Source organism: Balaenoptera acutorostrata, chromosome 16 (genome assembly GCF_949987535.1).
Source record: "Balaenoptera acutorostrata chromosome 16, mBalAcu1.1, whole genome shotgun sequence".
Taxonomy (NCBI): Eukaryota; Metazoa; Chordata; class Mammalia; order Artiodactyla; family Balaenopteridae; genus Balaenoptera; species Balaenoptera acutorostrata.
In genome coordinates, this window is record NC_080079.1 from 8,563,970 (window position 1) to 8,584,756 (window position 20,787).

The 20,787-nt window shown below is 54.2% G+C and overlaps 1 protein-coding gene across 1 annotated transcript; it reads right to left on the bottom strand.

The window, feature by feature from the left end:
• Positions 1 to 574: 574 nt before the first annotated feature.
• GPR26 (G protein-coupled receptor 26) lies at positions 575 to 20,587 on the bottom strand. Its single transcript, XM_007173359.2, has 3 exons — positions 19,920 to 20,587; positions 10,579 to 10,692; positions 575 to 806 (listed from the first exon to the last, which is right to left on the bottom strand). The coding sequence occupies exons 1-3, from the start codon at positions 20,585 to 20,587 to the stop codon at positions 575 to 577; spliced, it is 1,014 nt and encodes a 337-aa protein (XP_007173421.2).
• Positions 20,588 to 20,787: the final 200 nt, after the last annotated feature.

Consider the following 20,787-nt stretch of genomic DNA (forward strand, 5'->3'; position numbering starts at 1 on the left):
GGGTCCCAGCTGAGTGCAATTCACTTAGTTCCAGCTGAATAATATTTGGGCTAAAGCAGCCACCACTACTTGTGGAGAAGGGTGGCCACGCCAGATGTGGGGCTAAATGGCCACTGCCAGCCCCACTCTCAGCACGACTGATGCCCCATGGAGGTCACCACTTTTCTTCAGCATGGAGCCCAGCGTCCAGGGGTTAGTGAGCAGTGGACGCCATGCTTCCCCACCTGCCACCAGCACTGTGTGTCCTTGACCATGACCGGACGGGGTGTGACTCCTGGGGAGTCTCTGGTGAGTCTAGGAGCTCAAAGGAGCTTCTCAAAAAGAAAAGCCAGAGCACAGCACGTCCCTCGGTCATCCTTTGGTGATAAACAGGGACAGTTCAACATCTGCCCTCGAGGAACCAGGAAGCAGGCTTCAGAGTGCCCCCCTCCCCCGCCGCGAAGCCAGGGAACTGGAATCCCTGGGCTTGGCAGATGGTGGCGGCTGGTGGAGTCCGCCCAGGCGCCCCAAGCCCTCCCGCCCCTTCTTCTCACCAGCCGTCTCATTCCAAGCTCTCCAGCAGGAGCAGCGTCCTTCACTCAGAGACCGGCAGAATGTTCTGGCTGTGGGAGTCGCCGGTGAGGCCGGAGGAGCGGAGGGGACGCCTGTGAAGGACCCTGCTCAGAATGTCCTTGCAGCTCTCGCGGTACTGGTGTCGCAGCAAAGAGTACACGAACGGGTCAGATGCGGCCTTGCTGTAGGCCAAGCACTTGGACAGCACCCCCCAGTGGGAGCTGATGGGCACCGCGGAGGACAGCTCCAGCAGCCTGCGGACAGAGACGGGAGGGCGTTCGTTAGGAGAGCGCAGCTGGGCGCATCCCAGGCTCCAGCCTGAGCCCCTGACCCCAGCTTCCCGGCCACGCTTCAGTTTCTCTGAGGCTTCCTCCTCCCGCGACAATGACAACAGTAATTTACAACCATAACTATGGTGGCCGTTCTCCAGGCACTTCTTTTGGTCCAGGTACTGGGCTAAGGACGCACTTTACACGTGATTTCGTGGAACCCTGGGAGACGAGACATCTCCATTTTACATGTGAGGAAATAGACGTTCAAGGAGGTTAAGTACTGATAGTTTGCCAGTCACCTGTAAAGGCAGGGATTTGAACCCAGGCACCCAAGCTGATCTAAGAATTGCACTAATAGCTAATTGCACCCTGGCCATTTGCTCCGGCTGTGCTGCTGACCTGCTGTGTGACCCTGGGCACGTTGTTTCCCTTCTCGGGGCCTGGGAGTCTTCTATGAAAAAGGGGGAGTTGAATAAGATCATCTCTATGATCACTGCAACTAGGACAGACTGATTCTTGGCTTCACATCCTAGCTCTGCCTTCCAAGGGAGCTTGCCTGGGAGGAAGGGCTGAGCTTAATTTTGCAAATATTCAGCAAAGCTCAAAGTATGGCTTGCATCAGGAAAGAATCTGCTGGTGGAAAAAGCTTCTTCCCAGGGTTGGGGTTCTGGCGGCCCCTGGCTATAGCAGCAGTCAGGGTACCCTAAAGTGACCCTCATTCTTTGGGAGAAGGTCAAAGGGCACAGTTCTAAGAGTCCTCCAGGTATCCATCGAACAGCCCCATTCAATGGTGCTAAGGCCAGGCTGTGAGGTAGTAAAAGCCCTCCTCTGTGTAAACGGAATTCTCCCAAATCAAGCCACTTATTCTTTTCTCCCAAGTGTGTTCAGCACCCCTGGCCATATTTGGACGTTACCCAGCATTAATATAAGGTAGAAAAGGCCACAGAGCTGAGAGAGAACTTAGAGTTTATAAATTACCCTCTCCCCACCCACTGTCAAATGAGGAAATCGAGGCCCAGACAGGGGAGGGGGTTGCCCAACATCACACAGCAAGTCAGTGGTAGAGGAAACTCCAGCATCTGTGCTCAGACTGGGATCTGGCACCTGTATTCTACCTGGCGGGGGGAGGGCATGGAGGTTGGCAAGATGGAAGGCAGCGGTGGCTCTCAGCTTGGAGGGCTGCCCAGGTGAGAACCCAGGTACAGAGAGGACTGAGCTGGGGCTGTGACTCTGGGCTGCCAACTTCAGTGATTTTCCTGAAGCCTTCTTTGGGCTGAGGTTGTGAGGACCAGCCCAGGAAAGGAAGGAGGAGGAAGCTGGTGGGGTGAGATCCCCCACTGCGATGACCCCCTTTTTGAATAGATCCTTAATGAATCCATTCCGAGGCCCTTCTATTAGGCGTCCCATCTCCAGCACCGCTATCCACCCTTGCCCTCCAACTCCGAGGGGGTATGCCGCCATGGTTTTGCTCCTCCCCTTGGGAGCCCGAATGGGGAAATGGAGCTGTTGGCATTTGAGAAATCTGTACTTTTAAGAAATCTATTTTGGGAAGTGATGAATTTAAGGGAACAAAAACCTCCGAGTTTAGAATTCACACCTAATAATAACAATGAAACAGCTGAATACCAACACATTGTTGCTATGGGATGCCAAATTACTTTTCCAGAATGTCTAGTCTTCTATACATTGCTAAATTCAGTCTGAGCATTTTGGCTCTCCCAGGAGGATTTATTAAGAGTCAAATACCATCAAACCATCCAGCAAGATCAAAATGATTATTTGCAGGTTCTGTAGATTTCACAGAGTAAAACTATTTGGGACAATTTAAAATTTCACCATTTAGATAATTAAGAGGTAAAATCTGTTGCATTTGCTTCTCAGAGATTTTATGTAAAATCTGAACTTGCCTGGCTCAGTAATAATAATTCCCAGTTAAGTATCTCCTTTGGGCCAAATACGTGATGTGCACAATCTCTAACCTTACAATTATTCTCTGCAGAATGGGCATCGTTAGTCCCATTTTACAGACGAAGAAATCAAGGTTCAGAGAGATTGAGCAGCAAGCTGGCATCTCCTCCAGGGGGAAACCCAGTTCCATCTAACTGCAGCCCATGTCTTGTCTAGGTGCCATGATGGGATTCAAATCTCCACATTGCAGATGGGACGGGATGCGTTCTGGGGTCCCTTCCAGCTCCGAGAATTCCCTTTCCATGAAGTGGTTATGGGCTACCCAGCACTTCTGTCACTTGCCCCGTCCACAGTGTACACGACTTCTGCTTTGAAAAGCCCGCATCTGGCCTCCATCAAGGCCTCCAGGCAAAGAGATGCTTTGGATCAGTCTGGGCCTGGGCACTGCTCCCGTGTGGCCCCCGGGCCAGGCTGAAGCTAGCATGCTCCCTTCCGTGACCGGATGTGGCTGGGTGACCCGCCTTTTTATTTTCCTGGGCACGTGGACCCCTCTGCCATGTGCCTGCTGTGGCCGGCATTGTTCTGTTCCAGCTCTGACAGTTCCAAGCCCCACTTGTTGAAGGGGACTGGGTAGGGGCAGGGACTTCCGTATTGCTACAACTGCTTCTTTCTAATGCTAGATCTGGGCAGGGGATGATCACATGGTCCCCTCCAGATGACCTTTTAGAAAGGGAACACTCCAGCCCATCTTCTCATGCCAGGTCCAGCTCTGCTCACCTCCTCCAAACACCCTCTCCTCCAAGAAAGGGCCATTATTTTTCTGATCAGTCACAGTTTCCACGGGAGCAGGGTCACTGCATGCTACTAGGTGCCTGCCACGCCCTGCCTCTTCTCTCTCTGCTACGAATCATGGTGGATTATTGAACTCCCCTCTCCTGCCCCTGCCTCCAGCTCTGCCCCATTCAATGGTGCAATGGTGAGGGGTTATTGGGCTCAGGTGTTAATTAAGTGGGACTTTGTTTCCTTTCGCTATAGCTCCCTGTTGTAGGTTGAACTATGTCTCCCCAAATTCATGTGTTGAGGTCCTAACCCCCAGCACCTCAGAATGTGATCTTATTTGGAAATAGGGTAGTTACAGATGTAATTAGTTAGGGTGAGGTCCTAATGGAGAAGGGTGGGCCCCTAATCCAATGTGACCATGCCCTTATAAAAGGGGGGAGTTTGGACACAGATGCACGCCAAGAGAATGCCACAAAAGGATGAAGGCAGAGATGGGGTGATGCTTCTAGAAGCCAAGGAACACTAAAGATTGCAAGTTCACCATCAGAAACTCAGGGGGAGGCCTGGAACAGACTCTCCCTCACAGCCTCAGAAGGAACCACCCTGCCAACACCTTGATCTTGGACTTCCAGCCTCCAGAACTGAGGCCATACATTTCTATTGTTTAAGCCACTTAGTGGAAGCTAGTTACGGCGGCAGTGCTGGGAAACAGATCCACATCCGCTAAGGAACCCCGTGGGGATGCAGGGGGGTGTTAGGCAGGATATGGTTGTTTGTGGGTCCCTGGTCATAACACCAACATGGTACCAATCCCCACGGAGTTCCTGGAGCCCGTGAGCACTACGGGTCGACCCTGGGGTCTGCAGAGGTAGCAGCCCCCGGAGCAGGGCACTGCCCCCCCCCCCGCCCTCCGGGAAGCAGAGTTTTTCCCACAACCAGCGCTCCCTGCCCCCTGCCCTCACCTTCCATTAAGCACCAAGGTGACTTTCCATGCACCGCCTGAGGTATGTGCCGGAAAAACCTCGGCCATCAGGCTCCGTTCAGGGGGAAACATTTATGCTTCCGTGCTCACAATGCACACATGCCTGCCCCAGACAGCCTGACACAGCTCCCCCGAGGATCCCCTGGGCTGAGAGGTCAGGCGGAGGGTTGATGGGGGGGAGGACAAGGGGAGGGGAAGCCAGGGCAGGAGTCTGCTTTCTCAGGCATCTCAGGTGACTCTGAGGCAGGTGGTTCAGAGACGCGCTGTGAGCACCTGGGGACGTCTGGTCAGAGCCTGGCTGGGGTGGGAGGTGTGAAATGCTGCCAGCTGTGGCCTGGGACCATATCGGAAGCCGAGCACAGAGATGGGTATTTTCCTGACTCGGGGTGACACAGAACAGATACCCACCCTCTCCCCCCACCCCAAGTCCCATGTGTCTGGCCCACCTCTGCACTCTGTAGCTCTGTATTTTTTCGGGGGGACTCCTCCAGAGAGCCACGTCCTTTCTCTCAGCACAGGGTCACGGGAAGTCTCTGTGCTGGCTATCACAGCAGAGGGCTGACAGGCCAGGAAGCCGGTCCCCTGGCCCCTCACCCACAGGGACCTCTCACCCGCCCCTGCCAGCCTGGCCCTCCTGGTCCCGGGAGGAGGATGGAGTACACTTGCCAGAACTCTCGGGCATTCTCTGAACCCCCAGAGAAACCAATGTCTCAATTCTGCTCAACAGTGGACTCTCCAAAGAAACTAAATTCTGGGAATGAGAACGAGACCCGTAATACCAGTAGCCCCAGACCCAGCTCCTCCCCTGTGTCCCCAGAGGCTCAGTGCTTTGGCAGCCGCTTGACAAACATTGTCTCAAGCACCTCCCACCCGTCCCCTTCGACAGTGTTGCTTGCTCTTCACACTACAGAGGAGGAACCCAGGCAAAGTGACGGGCCAAGGCCGCATGGCCTGGATGTGGAAGAGCCAGGATTTGAACCCTGGACTGTGGGCACCAGAGACCACAGGCCTTCCTGGTGCCAGGCTGCCCCCCCCAGCTCCTTGATTCGGTGCCAGGGGGCAGTCAAGGCCTTTACTGTCAACCCTTGAATCTAAAGTGGTAAATCCACAGCCCCTCTTTACACCCCCTGTGCGTCTGTCATCTCTCCCCGCTGCCACACACACACACACACACACACACACACATGCTGTGCACCAAATGCAACGTGGGCCACAGAATATCTTTTGGGAAGCAAGCCCAATGTCTTCCCAAGAAGACTTCTGGAGAATCCGGTCTGCATATTTGAAGACATGTAAGTAATAAGCTGGAGCTTTAAATGTTCATGAGACATTAGCAGGGAAAAGGCATTTTATTAATAGAATATTAACACCGGACAGCCACCTGCATATTAAACCCCCCTGACATAATTCCATGACTCTGAAAAGCCACAATAACGGTGCTGTCTGATCCACAAATGCCTCAAAGCCCCACTCCGATGATCTGGGACAACCATAATTATTTATAAGCCTGTACTGCTGCAGAGATAATAGCCTCACACATGCTTCTAGACGTGTACGTTTTAATTCAGAAAAATGTAATTAGAGCTTTTGGATGCCAATCTCTTGCAAATCCTCAGACCATACTCAAACACTCTGGAAAGATCCAGATGTGACCCACTAGGGCTTTGAGGACCTGGGAACCGGTGTGAGTGTGTGAATAGAAGGTAGTGACTCCTATTAAGATTGAGGGTGGAGGTTTCCAAAGTGTCCCTCTGTCATCTGACAGGCCACAAAGTGCAGGTGCAAGGGGCTCTTTGGCTGGTTGGTGCAGTTGGGGGAACTGTCTTTCTGAGAGGTGCTGGCTTCATGGTCAGCGCTAGGCCACCGAGTCTGACGATGGCTCCAGCTGCCAGCATTGATGGCCTCTGAGCCCCGCTCCAGGTCCACACAAGTTGCTGTCAGCCAGGTGGGAGGTCAGAGGTGACTCCATGCGAACCCACCGCTGCTTCTGGTGAAAGAACTCACTCACCTACCTGCCTTTACCCACAGGAATCTGGATATTATGTCTGGGTTCATGCCAAGATGCCTGGGCATAGGAAGTTGGATCAAAAGCCTGCGGATAAGCATTTCTACATTTTCAGTGCCTGGTCCCCAGGCTTTGGAGATGTAACATGCCCACAGGGCTAAATTATTGCCAATAGGCCTGGCACTGACCTTTAACCCTTGGTTTTGCCAGTCACTACTCCTATGGCCTTGGGCCACTCATCTCACCTCGCTGACCCTCAGTAAGATGAGGGCTCTAGCACTCACCTTGCAGGACAGCTGTACTAGGTGCAATCAGGTATGCACTGGTACCTCCTGGGTGCATTGCAAGGGTCGAATAAGTGATAGGTATGGTTATAAAGACTCCGCGTTCTCCAGTAAGGGAAGCCTGAGAATCTACTGGAAGACTTGAATGGTTCTTGACCCAAGAATGATGCTTCCCAGTCTGCGAAGGTTATCAGGCAGATGTGAATAGACTGGGAATAAAGAGAAGGGGCCTCCTCCCTGCCAGCCGGACCTTCCTGATCAACTTAGAGGGAGGGCGGGTGTCACAGCACAAGCCCCTTCTCTCACTCGACGCTCTGGTTCTGCCAGCTCCCAGCATTCCCCACGGTTGGCCTGACATGAACCCACATGCTTGTGCACGTCTCCACCTATAAGGCTCCAACGGGGGGAGTAGCAAGGCGGGCTGCTTGGATAGAGGTTGTCACTGTGGAGCCTCGGGAAATAGCGGTTTCTGCACTGACAGCTCAGTGAAGGGTTTAAGTGACACTTGAACACCTTGACCTTATCATCTCAGAAGCTGCAGCTTCCTGGTTCTGAGGGGGTCATGGCACAAAGTGCCCCCCTATATCCTCTGGGAGGGAACCCCCATGCCCTCAGAGAAGCAGAACAGTGCAGGGCAAGGGGCCCCACGCGTGGGCTTTGGCTCCAGGCAGACCCGGGCTGGAACCCTGGCTGAGTCACTCACTGGATTGGCTTCAGAATCCCTATCAACACTGCGCTGGCTTGCCCCATGCAGTGGATCCCAGGTGGCCTGCAATCAACTTGCCCTCCCTGGATGAGGCACTGCTAAGGAAACTTCCACTTCCATAACCCACAGCTCTAGGTTCTCCATAAGGAATCAATTCCTGCAAGAAGTTAAATTCTCAACTACATTTCCAGAGCAGAGTCTGACTTCAGCTTCTTCTGAGACTGGGGTGGTTGTGTCTACACTCGGAAACCAGCTTGAGAAGAACAGCAGGAGAATCAATTGCCACCCAAAGCGTGCATGGCCCCGATTCCAGTGCCGGTGATAGTAGGATATACCAGGGTGAATGCCTTGCATGGGTTATTTTATGGATTCCTTGCTAGATGCTGATTTCTCCCCACAATCAATGTGTGGTTCTCAGCCCGGACTCAGCATAAGATGCGAGAGTTTGGGTCAGGCTCCTTGGAGGTGGGTGTCAGAGCAAATCCTGCCTCACCCCCACCCCAGCCCACCCTGTTTGGCAGTTTCGCTGCCCTGGTGGTGGAAGTGTAGCTCTGGTGTGATCCTGGCCGTGCCCAGCACACACCTGGAGCCCAGAGGGCTCCCCTGCATGCGAAGAGCAAGTTCACAGGTGTCCATCTCCCCGGGGTGTGCCTGGGGGCCCAGCTACCACAGAGACTAGGCATCTCATCAGAATCTCCTCTCCCCCCGGTCACGGAAGGGGTGGTGTCGGGGTGTGGTTCCCAGAGGGGTGTGATTTCAAGAGGATTAACCACAAAGATCTGTCCGCCGCAACACCGCAAAGGTTTTGGGACCTGATGCCCCCTCATTCAGACCCTCCGAGGACTCCTGCCTCAGTGCACCTGACCCCGCAGAGGAAGACACTGATTTGGCCACTGCTTATAAGCTCCAGCATCGAGCAGGGCGCTGGACAGGGGAGGAGGGAGGGAGGGACTTCTGAGCACTCTCGCAGCGCGGCCGGAAGGGCGATCCTGGGAACCAATGGGTTCCTGGTCAGAAAAGGATGATACGGGCAGCTAGAGGTCAACGGAAAGAAGGAGCTGGGAGCAAGGGCATCGGCACACCTAGACCCCAGATTCCCTGACTACAGGCCAGCCCTGCCCAACGGAAAGAGAAGGTGAGCCACAGGTGGGAAAGGAAACCAGTGAAATTAATTTTAATTACAAATCTTATTTAACCCAATATATCCAAGATTTCACCATTTCACTATGGAATCAATGTAAAAAGTTTTAATTTTATATATATATATATATATATATATATATATATATATATATATACAATCATGCTAAGCCTGGGAAACCCAGTGTGCATGTTACACCTAGAGCACATGTCAGTTTGGACAAGCCATGTTCAAGTGCTTCAGAGGGACCTGTGGCTGGTGGCTCCCACGCAGGGCTCTAGACTTGGCTCATGCTGTCCCTTCTGCTGGGATTGCCCCCCTGCAGAGCCAAGCCCACTTCGCTCGCTCCTGCCTCAGAAGCCTGGGACGCTTCACTATCAGATGCTATGACATGGTATTCGGCGTCCTGGCTGGACGTGGCGGGCCTAGACCAGGGGCTCTCACCCGGGGGTGATTCTGGTCCCCAGGTTGCCTAGATTTTCTAGTTGTCAAAACTGGGGAGCAGGAGGGAAGAGGTGCTGCTGGCGGGTAGTGGGTAGACGACAGAGATGCTGCCAATATCCTACGACGCACAGGACGGTCTCCCATAGAGAATGTTGGGAGTGCTGAGGTCTAGCGGGCAGTTCTAGAAGGAAGAATTGATGGCTCTGCTCTGCCTGGGGCAGACCCATGAAGAGACCTGCAGCCAGTCCTATGTCCTATGTTTAAAGTGGAATGTAGGCCCCCTGGCTTTCCCCCGGAGGGAGTGGCATGCACAGAAAAGACAGTGACAGACACTCCGGGGTTGTGGTGTCTGGAGAATGGGGGCTGCTCTGGGGACCCCCAGCTCACTGTCTGCAAATTGGCAGGGCCTCTGTTAGTAGAGGACATTCTCCTGGGCTGCAGAAAGCAGGATGGGGGGCATAGGTGGAGCTCTGGGGGCCCAGGCTTCAGCTCAGTATGAGTAGGGCCAGGGAAAGACGGGGGGACCTGGGCACATTGAGCTCCTCCTCTCCGGAGCGCGACTCTGGGGGATGGTGAGGCAGGGCGTCCCTTCCATGTCCCTGCCAACTGAGGATGCTGGGGGATGCAGGGGGATGGGCTGTGTGCTCTCTCTTTCACACAGAGGCGCGCGCATGCACACAAAACCCTGCACAGACCCTACTTCCCAGGTTCCACATCCACCTCCTAATAGAACATCAAAGTCCTTTTTATTATCACCTTCCCAAACAGCTAAGCCATTTTGGATACAAATTTGTGTGGGTATTTTCCCCTCCAGTGAGCAAAACTGAGTGGGTGATACTTTTTTTTTTTTTTGCTGGCTTCAACATGTGAGGAAAATTCTGTAGCTGGAGCAGGTTGGCTTCTGGAACGTACAGCCCTGAGGCCAGCGCACTGCAACCTTGGCTGGCATGGGGGGTTGGGATTGGGAGAGAACGTGACAAGCTCACAATGCCTGGACTAACCATGACAGATCCCTGGAGCCGTTGGACAGGCGGCTGGGCATGAAGCACGCTCCCTGGTCCCTGTGCAGGTGGCACGTGGCACTGGCTCTGCAGGGTGTCCGGGCTGAGGATGCCGAGCTGGGCTTTCCTGCACTCAGTGGGCAGTAAGAACCCAATCCCTGCAGGGTGCTATCCCGTCTTTTCTCTCCTGTCCTCTCCTTTCGGGTCTCCTGGGGTTGGGGGCTGAGGGTTAGAATGATGTGATTTGGAGGTCAAGTGGGAGAGAGTCTCACTGCCTTTCAGTCCGGAGTATAATCCAAAAGAATTTGAGGCTGAAGAGAAAAAGCGTGTGTCCTTCTCACTAAACCTGTCAAGTTCACTCTCATGCCTTGATCCAGCCTCTGGAAGACATGTGGCCAAGCAAGGCTGGCCACGGCTAAAGGCCACGCAGGCCCTGCTTCGCTCTCCAGAGCCTCGTGCCCGCCCCACTTGCCCCAAGCCCGTGTCCCGCTCGCCAGGCTCACCTGGTGATCACGTAGGGTGCGAAGCACACGAGGAAGGTGCCTATGAAGGTGCTGATCTTCCTGGTGGCGCGTTGCCTCCGCCTCTTCTGCTCCTCTAGACAGCGTTCCCGCACACTGCGTGTGAGAGAGGGAGAAGTGGAGTCGTGGCCAGGTGAGTCATGGGGGGGCCCGCCAGGTCACAGCAAGTTACTATTTGTACACGCAGGCAGTGGCCGCCAGTGTAGGAACTTGGCCATGCAGCCAGAAAGACCTGAGCTCAAGTCTGAGCTGTAGGCACGTGACCTTGGGCACCTTGTGTGACATCACTAAGCCTCAGGGTCGTCATCTGTAAAACGTGGATAGTAATATAATAAGATGCTGCAAAGGGCTGCTTTGAGAATTAAATGCGTGAAGCACGTGAAGCAATTAGCACAGTACCCAAAGCAAGTGCAAATATAAACTCATTATTAGTACTCTTATCCTTCACTGATCACGTGCTATGGGCCAGCCCGAGTCCACACTCTGTAAGCAATATCTCTAATTCTTATCTTTACCACAATTGAACCTGCCAGGTGGATTTTACCTGCCCTGTTTTACAATGAAGACCATGAGAACAGGGAGGCCCAATGATTTGCTCAGCTGGTAAGTGGAGGCGGGATTTGAACCCATGTCCATGTGACTGAAAGCTGGTCCTCTCCAGCTGGGGTGGCTTGGGCTCTGTGTGCAGTGTGGCCCAGGGCTTCCTTTCCTCCACACCTTCAGCCCTGTTTCTTCCATCCCAAAGCCTCAGCCCTGCCCGGAGCTACAGGTAACGCATTATGAGGTGACTGAAGCAGAAGTCACTTGATTTGTTCAGAGACGAAGCTCGGTGAAGCTACGGGACCGCCAGGTCCCTGAAGAATCGGGGCCACGGCTCCGCGGATAGTCACCTACGCCTCTAACCACACCCTGCTCCTGACTCCACTCTGCTCCTGGCCTTTCGAGAACTGACACCTCACGCCACCTGGGAGCAGTGGTTCTTGCAGCCCTTTTCCTGCAGCCGCGGGGAAATGCACAAGCAACCGCCAGTCTGTCCATTTCCACAGCCAAGGCGCATGCACGTAAAGGCGAGCCCAACCGTAAGGCTTCACGTGCTCCAGACCATGGGGCCCAACGTGGGCATGTGTTTCTACTGCTTACTTTAAAATAAATCATATGATTCCAAAACTGGACGGGGAGGAAGACTGTGGACAGAGTTGCCCAGGAGTGAAGATAACTTGGCAGAGACAGGCTTGGGCTTCAGTGACCTGGCGCCGCAATGAGGTCAGTCTGTTCAGCAGACGCGAGGAGTGGAGAGAATATTCCTGAGCCAGGTTCGCGAGCAGCATGAACGCCAGGGCAGCCTCCCCTTCCTTCCACAAGAACTGTCCTGAGCCAGGTTCGCGAGCAGCATGAATGCCAGGGCAGCCTCCCCTTCCTTCCACAAGAACTGTCATTTTAATACTTCATCGAGACTCTTCTTTATCCGATTTCTGATCACAGAGGGACAATGCTATGTTAGTTTGGATTGAAGGCCCCTGAAATTCTTGCAGGATGTTTTTTTCCCTTGACTCGTGTCTTTCCAGGAATTTAGAGAGTTGGGAACTGGAGTCTGGCCCAGTAAAGACAGATTTCATACTGGCTGAACTTGTCTTACTCATGACTAACATTATGAATTAATTTCTAATAGCTAATATTAATAACTCACATTTCTTGGGTCTTTAATATGTGCCATCTTAGATACTGTGATGGGGGTTCATATGCGTTTGTTGCTTGATACTCACATCTCTATAAGCAAAGGACTGATACAATTGTAATCTTCATGCTTTCAGATAAGGAGGGAGATTGAGGCACAGAGGAGTTAAGTAACTGGCTCAAGATCACACAGCGATCTGGTGAGGGGTGTCAGTAGGGTGACCAACTTGTCCCGGATAACCAGCACTGTCCCAGTTTTAGCACTAAAAGTCCTGCAGCCTGGATGGTTTATACAGGACCGTCCCGGCTTTAAAAACAGAAGGTCCTGCGTCTGAGGATCCCCCCTCCATCTCAGGCAACCCAGGATGGCTGGTCTCCCTAAGTGATGGCAGTAGCTGAACCCAGGCCATCTGACTCTGGAGCCTTGAGTGTCATCTGTCAATTCACTGGGGTCATTACACATCCCTGGGGAGGCACTGGGGCCTCACCTCATTCAGAAAATCTGAAAAATACAAGCCGAGGGGGCGGGGACAGAGGGGCGACTTTGCCTAAAGCCACACAGCAAGAATCAGTCTTAAGTCTCCTCCCTTTCCATTTACATTGGGTGTCTGCAGTGTCCTCTCCCAAAGTCCTGTGGCTCTTGTGACATATGCAGAATACAGGTGGCATGGAGAGAAGGCATAGGTCCCCACCCTGGAGGTCTGGGTTCAGTGAGGTGACCAACTCATCTTGGTTTGCCTGAGACTGTTTTGGTTTTCAAACTCAAAGTCCCACATCCTGGGAGCCCTTGCAGTTCCAGGCAAATCAGGACAATGGTCAACCTAGCAGCATGTTTGGCACATTCTCCATGACACAGGACTGCTTGTCTAATATTAAAATACTTCCCGCCAAACTCTCAGTGCAATCGATGTAGGAATTGCTGGAGATTTGGGGCATGAGCTGGGTGTCCTGAGCCATCACAGTACACTCACCCCACGAGAGGAGTACAGCATTCTGGGCATCTCCTCGAAAATGAGCACCAAAGTCACTGTAAATGAATCAAGGGGACACGAGAGAAACTGGTGGTAGCACTGGGGCCGGGCCCTCCTCCAGTTTGTAACCCTGACCATGTTATCCATTTCTCAGACATTTAGAATAATCCTGAGGAGTGAACAAGTGCTGGCTATGTGTCCTAGTCCCAGCTGTGCCCTCATAGCTGTGTGGCCTCAAGAAAGTCGCTCAACCTCTCTGAATTTGGTTCCTCACTTATCTGCGGAAGATTTCATAGTTATGGCTATAACCAGAGCTACCATTTATCAGGGACTGAAGTGACTCACCAGCTGCCAAGCTCTTAAGGAGTGAGGAGCTTCCTCTGCCCTCCCCGGCCCCTGCCCTCGAGGAGGGACTTGGGTTCCTGCTGAGGGTCTGAGGACTCAGCTGTCTCCCCAGGAGAAGCAGGCCCCCACCCTGCCACACCAGACAATCCTGCCCCAAAGCCCTGAGGAATATTTAAAGACAGATGTTGGTTAAAGCTTTGAAGGTCTTCAGAAGGATAAACAGAAACATTTCAGTGACTCTACAGGAATAAAACAGACACTTTAGAGGCTAGAATAATCCATGTCACTCTTCTACACTGTAAAATCCTATAGGGAATTAATTTTATTTGTTCCTGCAAAGCTTTGTACAGGAGAGAAGGATTCAATAGCAAGCATTCTGTACACACATTCCTCCTTTGGGTTCCCACAGTACAAAGCTCAACATCTTACACCCAGAAAACACCTAATGAGTGTACGTCTTTGAATTAATGAACAACCCTTAAAAACATCTTCGGAAAATTAAGACTCAATCGTTTTTAAGTGACCTTCTCAAAAGAGATGATAGTAGAAATCTGCCCTAGAATAGATTTTTTAAAGTGAGACTTAAAAATCTTGAGCTTTTCAGGCAAAGCAAGACTCGTCAGTGGGTGTCATGCCATGCACACTTCCACGGCCTGGAGTCCTGTCTGGTTGATAGTGAAGTGGTAAGCATGCGAGCAGTGCCAGAGCCAGACCTCTGGGTTCAAACCCAGGCTTCCCCACTTACTTGTTGTGTGGCCTTAGGCAAGTTACCCAGCCTCTCTGTGCCTCAGCTTCCTCATCTCTAAAATGAGGATAATACGAGTTCCTATCTGGTAGGCTTCTGTTGAGATTAACTGAGTTAACACCCAGAAAGTACCTAGGAGAATGCCTGACTCAGAGTAAGCACTCAAGTGCGGATCCTAATTATTATTCATTCGGCATATATTTATAAAACAACGACTATGTTCCAGCACTACCTTGAACCCCCAAACCACTGGGATCCCTCCCACGGCAAAAATTCTCTTGCTGCATTTACAAGGGGAGCTGGGAGAGAGAAAGAGAGAGAAAGAGAGAGAGAGAGGGAGGGAGAGAGAGAGAAAGCGCTGCGACCAGGGACTGTGCCAGACAAGGTCTGAGCTTGAGTCTGGGCTCTCGTGCTGGTTCTGTGACCCTCTCTGGGACTCCAGGGTGCGACGGATGCTATTCCCTAACTTCGATGGCGCCTGGCATGCTGTGGGAGCACAGCGGGTGTGTGGGATGGGTGCTGTGCCTGGCTAACATCCACATGGGCCTGGCCATGCGTCTGCTCTGGGGTGGGCTGGCTAGGCTCTACAGTCCTGTGTAGTACGAAAGATGCTCTCACCCACCCAACCCAGCTCACAGATGGGGAAACTGAGGCTCAAAGAAGACAGGGACTTGCCCACCCAGAGAGCGGGCTGCAGGCAGGGCTAGCACCAGTTCCTGACACCCAGTCTGGAACCGTGTGGCTGCATCCCTGAACTCCTGCAAAGGAAGAGAATGGACCCAACTTCTGTGCCCAGTGCCCCCCACCCCCGTTTCCAGGTGAGACCAGGGAGGCGGCAGCAAGAGGACAGCAGGGCAGTCTCCCAGGCTCCGAGGGGAGCAGTGCGGCTCTCTGGCTTATCATTAGTATTGTTTAAGCCCCATATGGGAGCAACTCACCAGCTCCGAAAACGACAACATAATAAAATCACTTTGCACTTGCTGTCATTTATTTCCCGCCGTAGCTTTGCAAAACTGAGCTCCTTGAACCCTTGCAGCCCTATAAGCAGTCATTGTACGTATTTGCAGAAGAGGACACGGAGGGCCAAAAAGGTTTATACCATGCCCAGGGTTGCAAAGTAAGTTCAAGACAGACCAGGACTCATTCCAGGTCTCCTGATGCCAAAATCTGGGGTGTCCCCCCATTGGGTCACTGAGCCATGGGCACGCTGTGTCTAGCTACGCTAACGCCCAGATATTCCCGGGCCTGGTGGTGGCAGCTGGAGTCCTTGGACTCCCCAGCAGAATCTGCAGTGCAGAGGGTGAGAGGCCCAAAGCTCTCCTGCCCGGGTTCGTTTGCCCAGAGTGCAAGTACTGTACCAGTGTGGGGCGACCCCAGGGCTGTGACAAGACACGGAGTTTCCTTGAGCCAAAAGGAGATGCGCCCACCAGCACTGCGACATGTAGGGCCAAAGACATGGTCCCCAGGAGGCTTCCGTAATAGAGCAGAGGGATGGATGATACTGGGAATGTCTGAAAAGTCAGTATATGAGGCGATTGTGGCTACAAGACGGTGGGTCTGGGTCCTGACTGATCCCCAGAGGATGGTAGCCAGTCCAGAGCCGCACTCAGAGTACTCACAGAGACATCCAGATCTGCTTTCTGGCATTTTGGAGAATGAAACAAAAGGCAAAGGAACGAGCTGACCGATTGGTGGCGAAGAGCCTTGAGTTTGGGGTTAGGACTGATGTGAGCCGTCTTGCCCTGCGACCTGGCCAGAGGGGCCCTGTCCTGGGCCCTGGATACTGAGGGACCCGCACCTCCCCACGAAATGAAGACTTCATAGGGCCAAGGGGTGTGCCCACCCAGAATCCACACCCTCCATTCTAGACCAAGCTCTAGGTACATGGGACACGGAATTCTTTGGCCAGATGCCCTGATCCTGCTTCCAGAAAGTGCACAGGTATCTTCCCTGGGGCCCATCCTCCTGAGGATGGGCTGTGCCACCTGTGTGCTTGGCTTGGGACCGGAGGGGAGACATCTGTGAGCAACATGTGGAGGCATAGCCTGCAGTGTCCACTTTGTGTGAGGAGGCCCCTTTCCATGCTGGGGTGTCGGGGCGGGGGGCGAGGTCGGCTGTGGCATGGGGCCAGCTCAGCTCCCCCTGCCATGTACAAGGCTGAACTCCAAGGAGCCCGAGAACTCTAAATTTGAACCCAGCCTTGCCAAGTGTTATAAATGTATATTTCTCAAGGTCGGAGGATAGAACATATTTCATTTAACAGTTTGTAAGCTGAATTTAGAAATCCTAACTATTCAGGTGGATGGTTTGTGAAACTCCATTTGCACTATCGCCCCATCCGTAAACCTTAGGAGCAGACCTACGTGTGAGTCTTGGGTGAAGCCACAGTCCAGATCTGTTAAATACGGCAAGCGTCCCCCTTCCTTGGGGCTCCCAACTTCCTCACCTGCAAAGTCAAGGGCACAGTGAGAGCCCTTCCATCTACTACGGCACAATTCTGACACCCTCTGGCTCGGCACTCAGCCAGCCCCCTGTAGCCCTTGATCACAAGAATGAGTATGCTTCGCCAACAGTCTAGTCTGAAGTCATTAACCTGTGCTGGCGAGTGGCGCCCTCAGCTGGACGGGGAGAGAAGGGCGGCAGCACCAAGTCCGGGCTCCCCTTCTACGTCTCTGGTCGCACCAGGGAGAGGATCTGGTTATAATTGGTCTGGAGTTGTGGTTTGGGAGAACTGAACCAAGCACACTAGCGGTTGGAGACCAGGTGGGTGATAAATATTAGGAATTCCCAGCTCCTTTATGATTGTAGTAACTCGAGAAACCACCCCAGAAAGGCAGGAGTGGGGGACGTCTCTCAGGGTCCCTGATTTAATTTAGAGCAGAGAGTCCCTGACCTTTTGGGGGTGGTAAAGCAGAGGTCCAGCCTGTCACTCACTGCGTTTAACCCTCTGCAGGAGGAGCTGGCATCACTAGGGAGCTTCCTGACAAATGCCACCCTGGGCCTCAGGGAACTCAAAATCAAGTCCCAGGAGGCCATCAGTGTGGTGGCTGTTAAGTGAATCTTCCAGTGAGCAAAGTCACCTCCACCTGCCACCCTGGCTGCCCGGATAAGGAAGCCTGGCTTCTGCTGATCTGGGACTGGACCCCACCCCCCCAGCTCCCAGCACCAGCTGGCCAGGAAATTTCCTGAAGCCTTAGTGCCTAAGGCTCGGGGGACCTAGGGGCAGCTCCCCCGAGTTAGCTCTGCAGTTTCTCATTTGTGGGAAGGAAGAGTTTGGAGACGCCAAGAAAGAAGCCTGTGAATCCGCTGTCAGGGAGCTGGTGCCCTCCCACCACCCATGCTCTCACTCTGGGAACCGACCCCACAGAGAAAGGCAGGTTGTGGTCACTGACGGGGCAGTGCTGTCCCATTGCCCACTATTCCGTAACCTCAGGCCAGCCCTCAGCCAGCGGGGCCTGTCTGAACTGGCCGAGGGCAATCCTCCCACCGGAAGCCCTTCCTTTCCCCAGTGTAGGCCGGCATTGCTCCTTGGCCCTGCAGGGCCCTGTCCGTGGCTCTGGGAAGAGGGTCTCCTCAGAGCAGCTTGGGCTCAGAAGCAGTCAGATTTCCCCGGAGGGAAGTGGAGGAGAGAAGAGAGGACCGGAGGGCAGCCGAGCAACTGCCTCTTTTCCTGACACCCCTGGGAGCTCTCTCTGTAGTGTCTGGCCTGGAGTCCGTGAGAGACCGGCAAGATTGGAGGCAACCCTACATCCTAAATGGGCTGAAAAGGAGCCACTGCCCTCCTCTTCTGGAAGTTGGAGGGAGAGCGGAGATGGGGTTTATACTGGTCTAGATAAGAACTGATTCCTTTCCCAGCTCATTCCCTCCTCCACTGTTAGACTCATGGCAAGTGGGCTTACTGTAGAAATTGTCCAAGTTCCGAGAGTTAAACAACATTGTCTACAGCTTCTAGAGCAGTCCCTGTGCACGTCCTAGGGATGATGCACCTTCTAAAGTGAGGTCCTCCCGCCCCAAGGTGATAGGAAGGGGAAGAGCTCTGCGATCCTTAAATGACATTGAACCATGCACGGCCACATGCAGTGAGTCAGTGCATGCCTTTGTGTCAGCATGCAGGAGTGCCCACCTGTGACATGGAGTGATCTGTTACCCATGCAGTTGATATATGAACACATAGGACTGTGTGTGTGAGGCTCACACAATTTCATACATGGTTCGTATGCCCTGGTGTCATTTACATGTACATATTGTACATGATGCTGGGAGGAAGATTCTGTGACTGGAAGCTTTGGTCCAGCATGTAATCTGGAAGGGCCATCCTGAGGGGAACAACGGGCACACGCATACATGTCCTGTGTTCATACGCAGTGAAGTTCAAGGTCTTCTCTTTGTATTGCTCGTGGGCAGAAAAAACCCACAACTGAAGGAGCTCTTGGTCACACTGACCCTCTGGTCTGTCCCCCTCCGCCACAAGCTTCTCCCTGGCCGGGGAGGCATCTGCATGACAGGGGCCGAGCTCCCTCCCTGCCGCTGGCCTCCTCCACACTGGTACCTTCTGCCTGCCTCACTTTTCATGCCATCTTGACACCAAAACCCCCCTTCTAGCGTCTGGGGCACCAGGATATAAAACAGCAGCGTCTACTGCAGGGACACCAGCAGCCATTCCCCTTGTTGCGTTCCTCTTCTCTGGGGGAAAGCCAAGGTGAGCTCAGGACACCTCAGCTAAGAGTTCCCCCCTTCTCTCCCCAGAGGCTCCGAAGGATGGCAGGACTTCCCAGGGGCAGGGGCAGGGGTGGGGGGCTATGTGAACTTGACCTGCCCGCCCCGAGCTGTCTTCCTGAGAAACAGAGGCCGGGTGAATATGGAAGGGTGGGCAGGTTTTGTCACCAGAGCCTCAGGATGACACTCTCCCTCTGCAGGGGTTCCCAGGCTTCAAGTCCAGGAGACACGGGACAGGGCTGTCTGGGAAGAGTGGGAAGAGCACCCCCGTCCCCTCAGAGCCCTTCAGATGCTCCTTTGAGGACCCACAGAGGCAGGCGCAGCCCGAGGACTCTCACACACACAGGAGCAGGAGACAGCGGCAGTGCCAGACGCCAGAGGAAGGAAAGACCCAGCAGAGCAGCGTGTTCCTGTCTGAAGAGCTCTTCAGGAGCGCCCTCAGCATCCAGGCCACGCTCTCAGGGCCTGACTAGAACCATTCAAAGCAGTGAACAGAGATGACTGCCTTTCCCTATGCTACTTAAAGTGAAAACTACAAACATGAAATAAGTATAAGAAGTCCAGCAAAGTTCGGCTCCTCTGTGGTTTCTACCCTGATGCTTCAAAAATGTATCTATTTGTTTCACCCACGTTTTTTGGTGGTCCTGCTTTGCTGATGCGCTAAGCACCTGTCTTGAGACAGGCAACGGTGGCCCTTCCCCCCGACCTCAGTTTTCCAAAAAGGACATGGAGGCTCGGTGTTAAAGGGGCTTGCCCAAAGCCACACAGCAGAGCCTGGGGGAGACAAGGAGCCCCTTCCTCCCACAAAGACACCCCTCCCCCACCAAGTCCCCGCAGCCCTTCCCAGAGCCCTCACCCGGGGCTGCCCTCACCTGGGGTGGATGTCTACGAGGAGCACGAGCGTCTGCATGGTGATCACGTCGATGCGTTTGCAGTGGAAGCGGGCCACCTTGAGCACCTTGAAGTATGTGCAGCAGAGCACGACGAAGGAGAGCAGGAAGCTGAGCGCGTGGAAGGCACCCGTGAAGACGGCGAAGCGCAGCCGCTCGTCCGGCCTCCGGCTGCACAGCGTGCAGGACGCGTACAGCTGGTGGAAGCCGAGCCAGGACAGGACGACCGCGGCGGCGGGGAAGGCGAGCGCGTGCAGCCACGTGTAGGCCACCATGAGCGCGGCGTCGCGGAGGCGCATCTTGGCGCGGTAGCTCAGCGGGAAGACCACGGCCACCCAGCGGTCGATGCTGAGCGCGGCCATGCTGAGCATGGAGTTGGCAGCCAGGAAGGTGTCGAGGAAGGCGGCCAGGCGGCACAGGCGGTCACCGGCCGGCTGCCGCTGCGCCACGACGCCGGCCAGCGTGAGCGGCATGTTGACCACGGTGCACAGCAGGTTGCCGCACGTGAGGTTCAGGGTGAAGAGCGCCGGCGCCTGGCGGCGGATGTCGGCGCTGTGCAGGAGGCAGAGCAGCACCAGCGCGTTGGACAGCAGCGAGACGCCCATCGTGCCCACCAGCAGACCCGCCAGGCCCGCGTCCCACGAGTTCATGGTGCGCGCCCGCCGCCGGCCCTCAGGGCCCGCAACCCGGCGCCGCCATGGCGCACCCGCCGCCCGCTCAGCCCCTCGGCGGCGCCGCCGCCCCGCGCCCCCCAGTCCCCGCCGCCATGGCTCCCCGGAGGGCGCGCGGCCACCCTGGAGCCCTGCGCCGCCACCCGGAGCCCCGCGCCACCTCCCGGGCCGGCACCTGC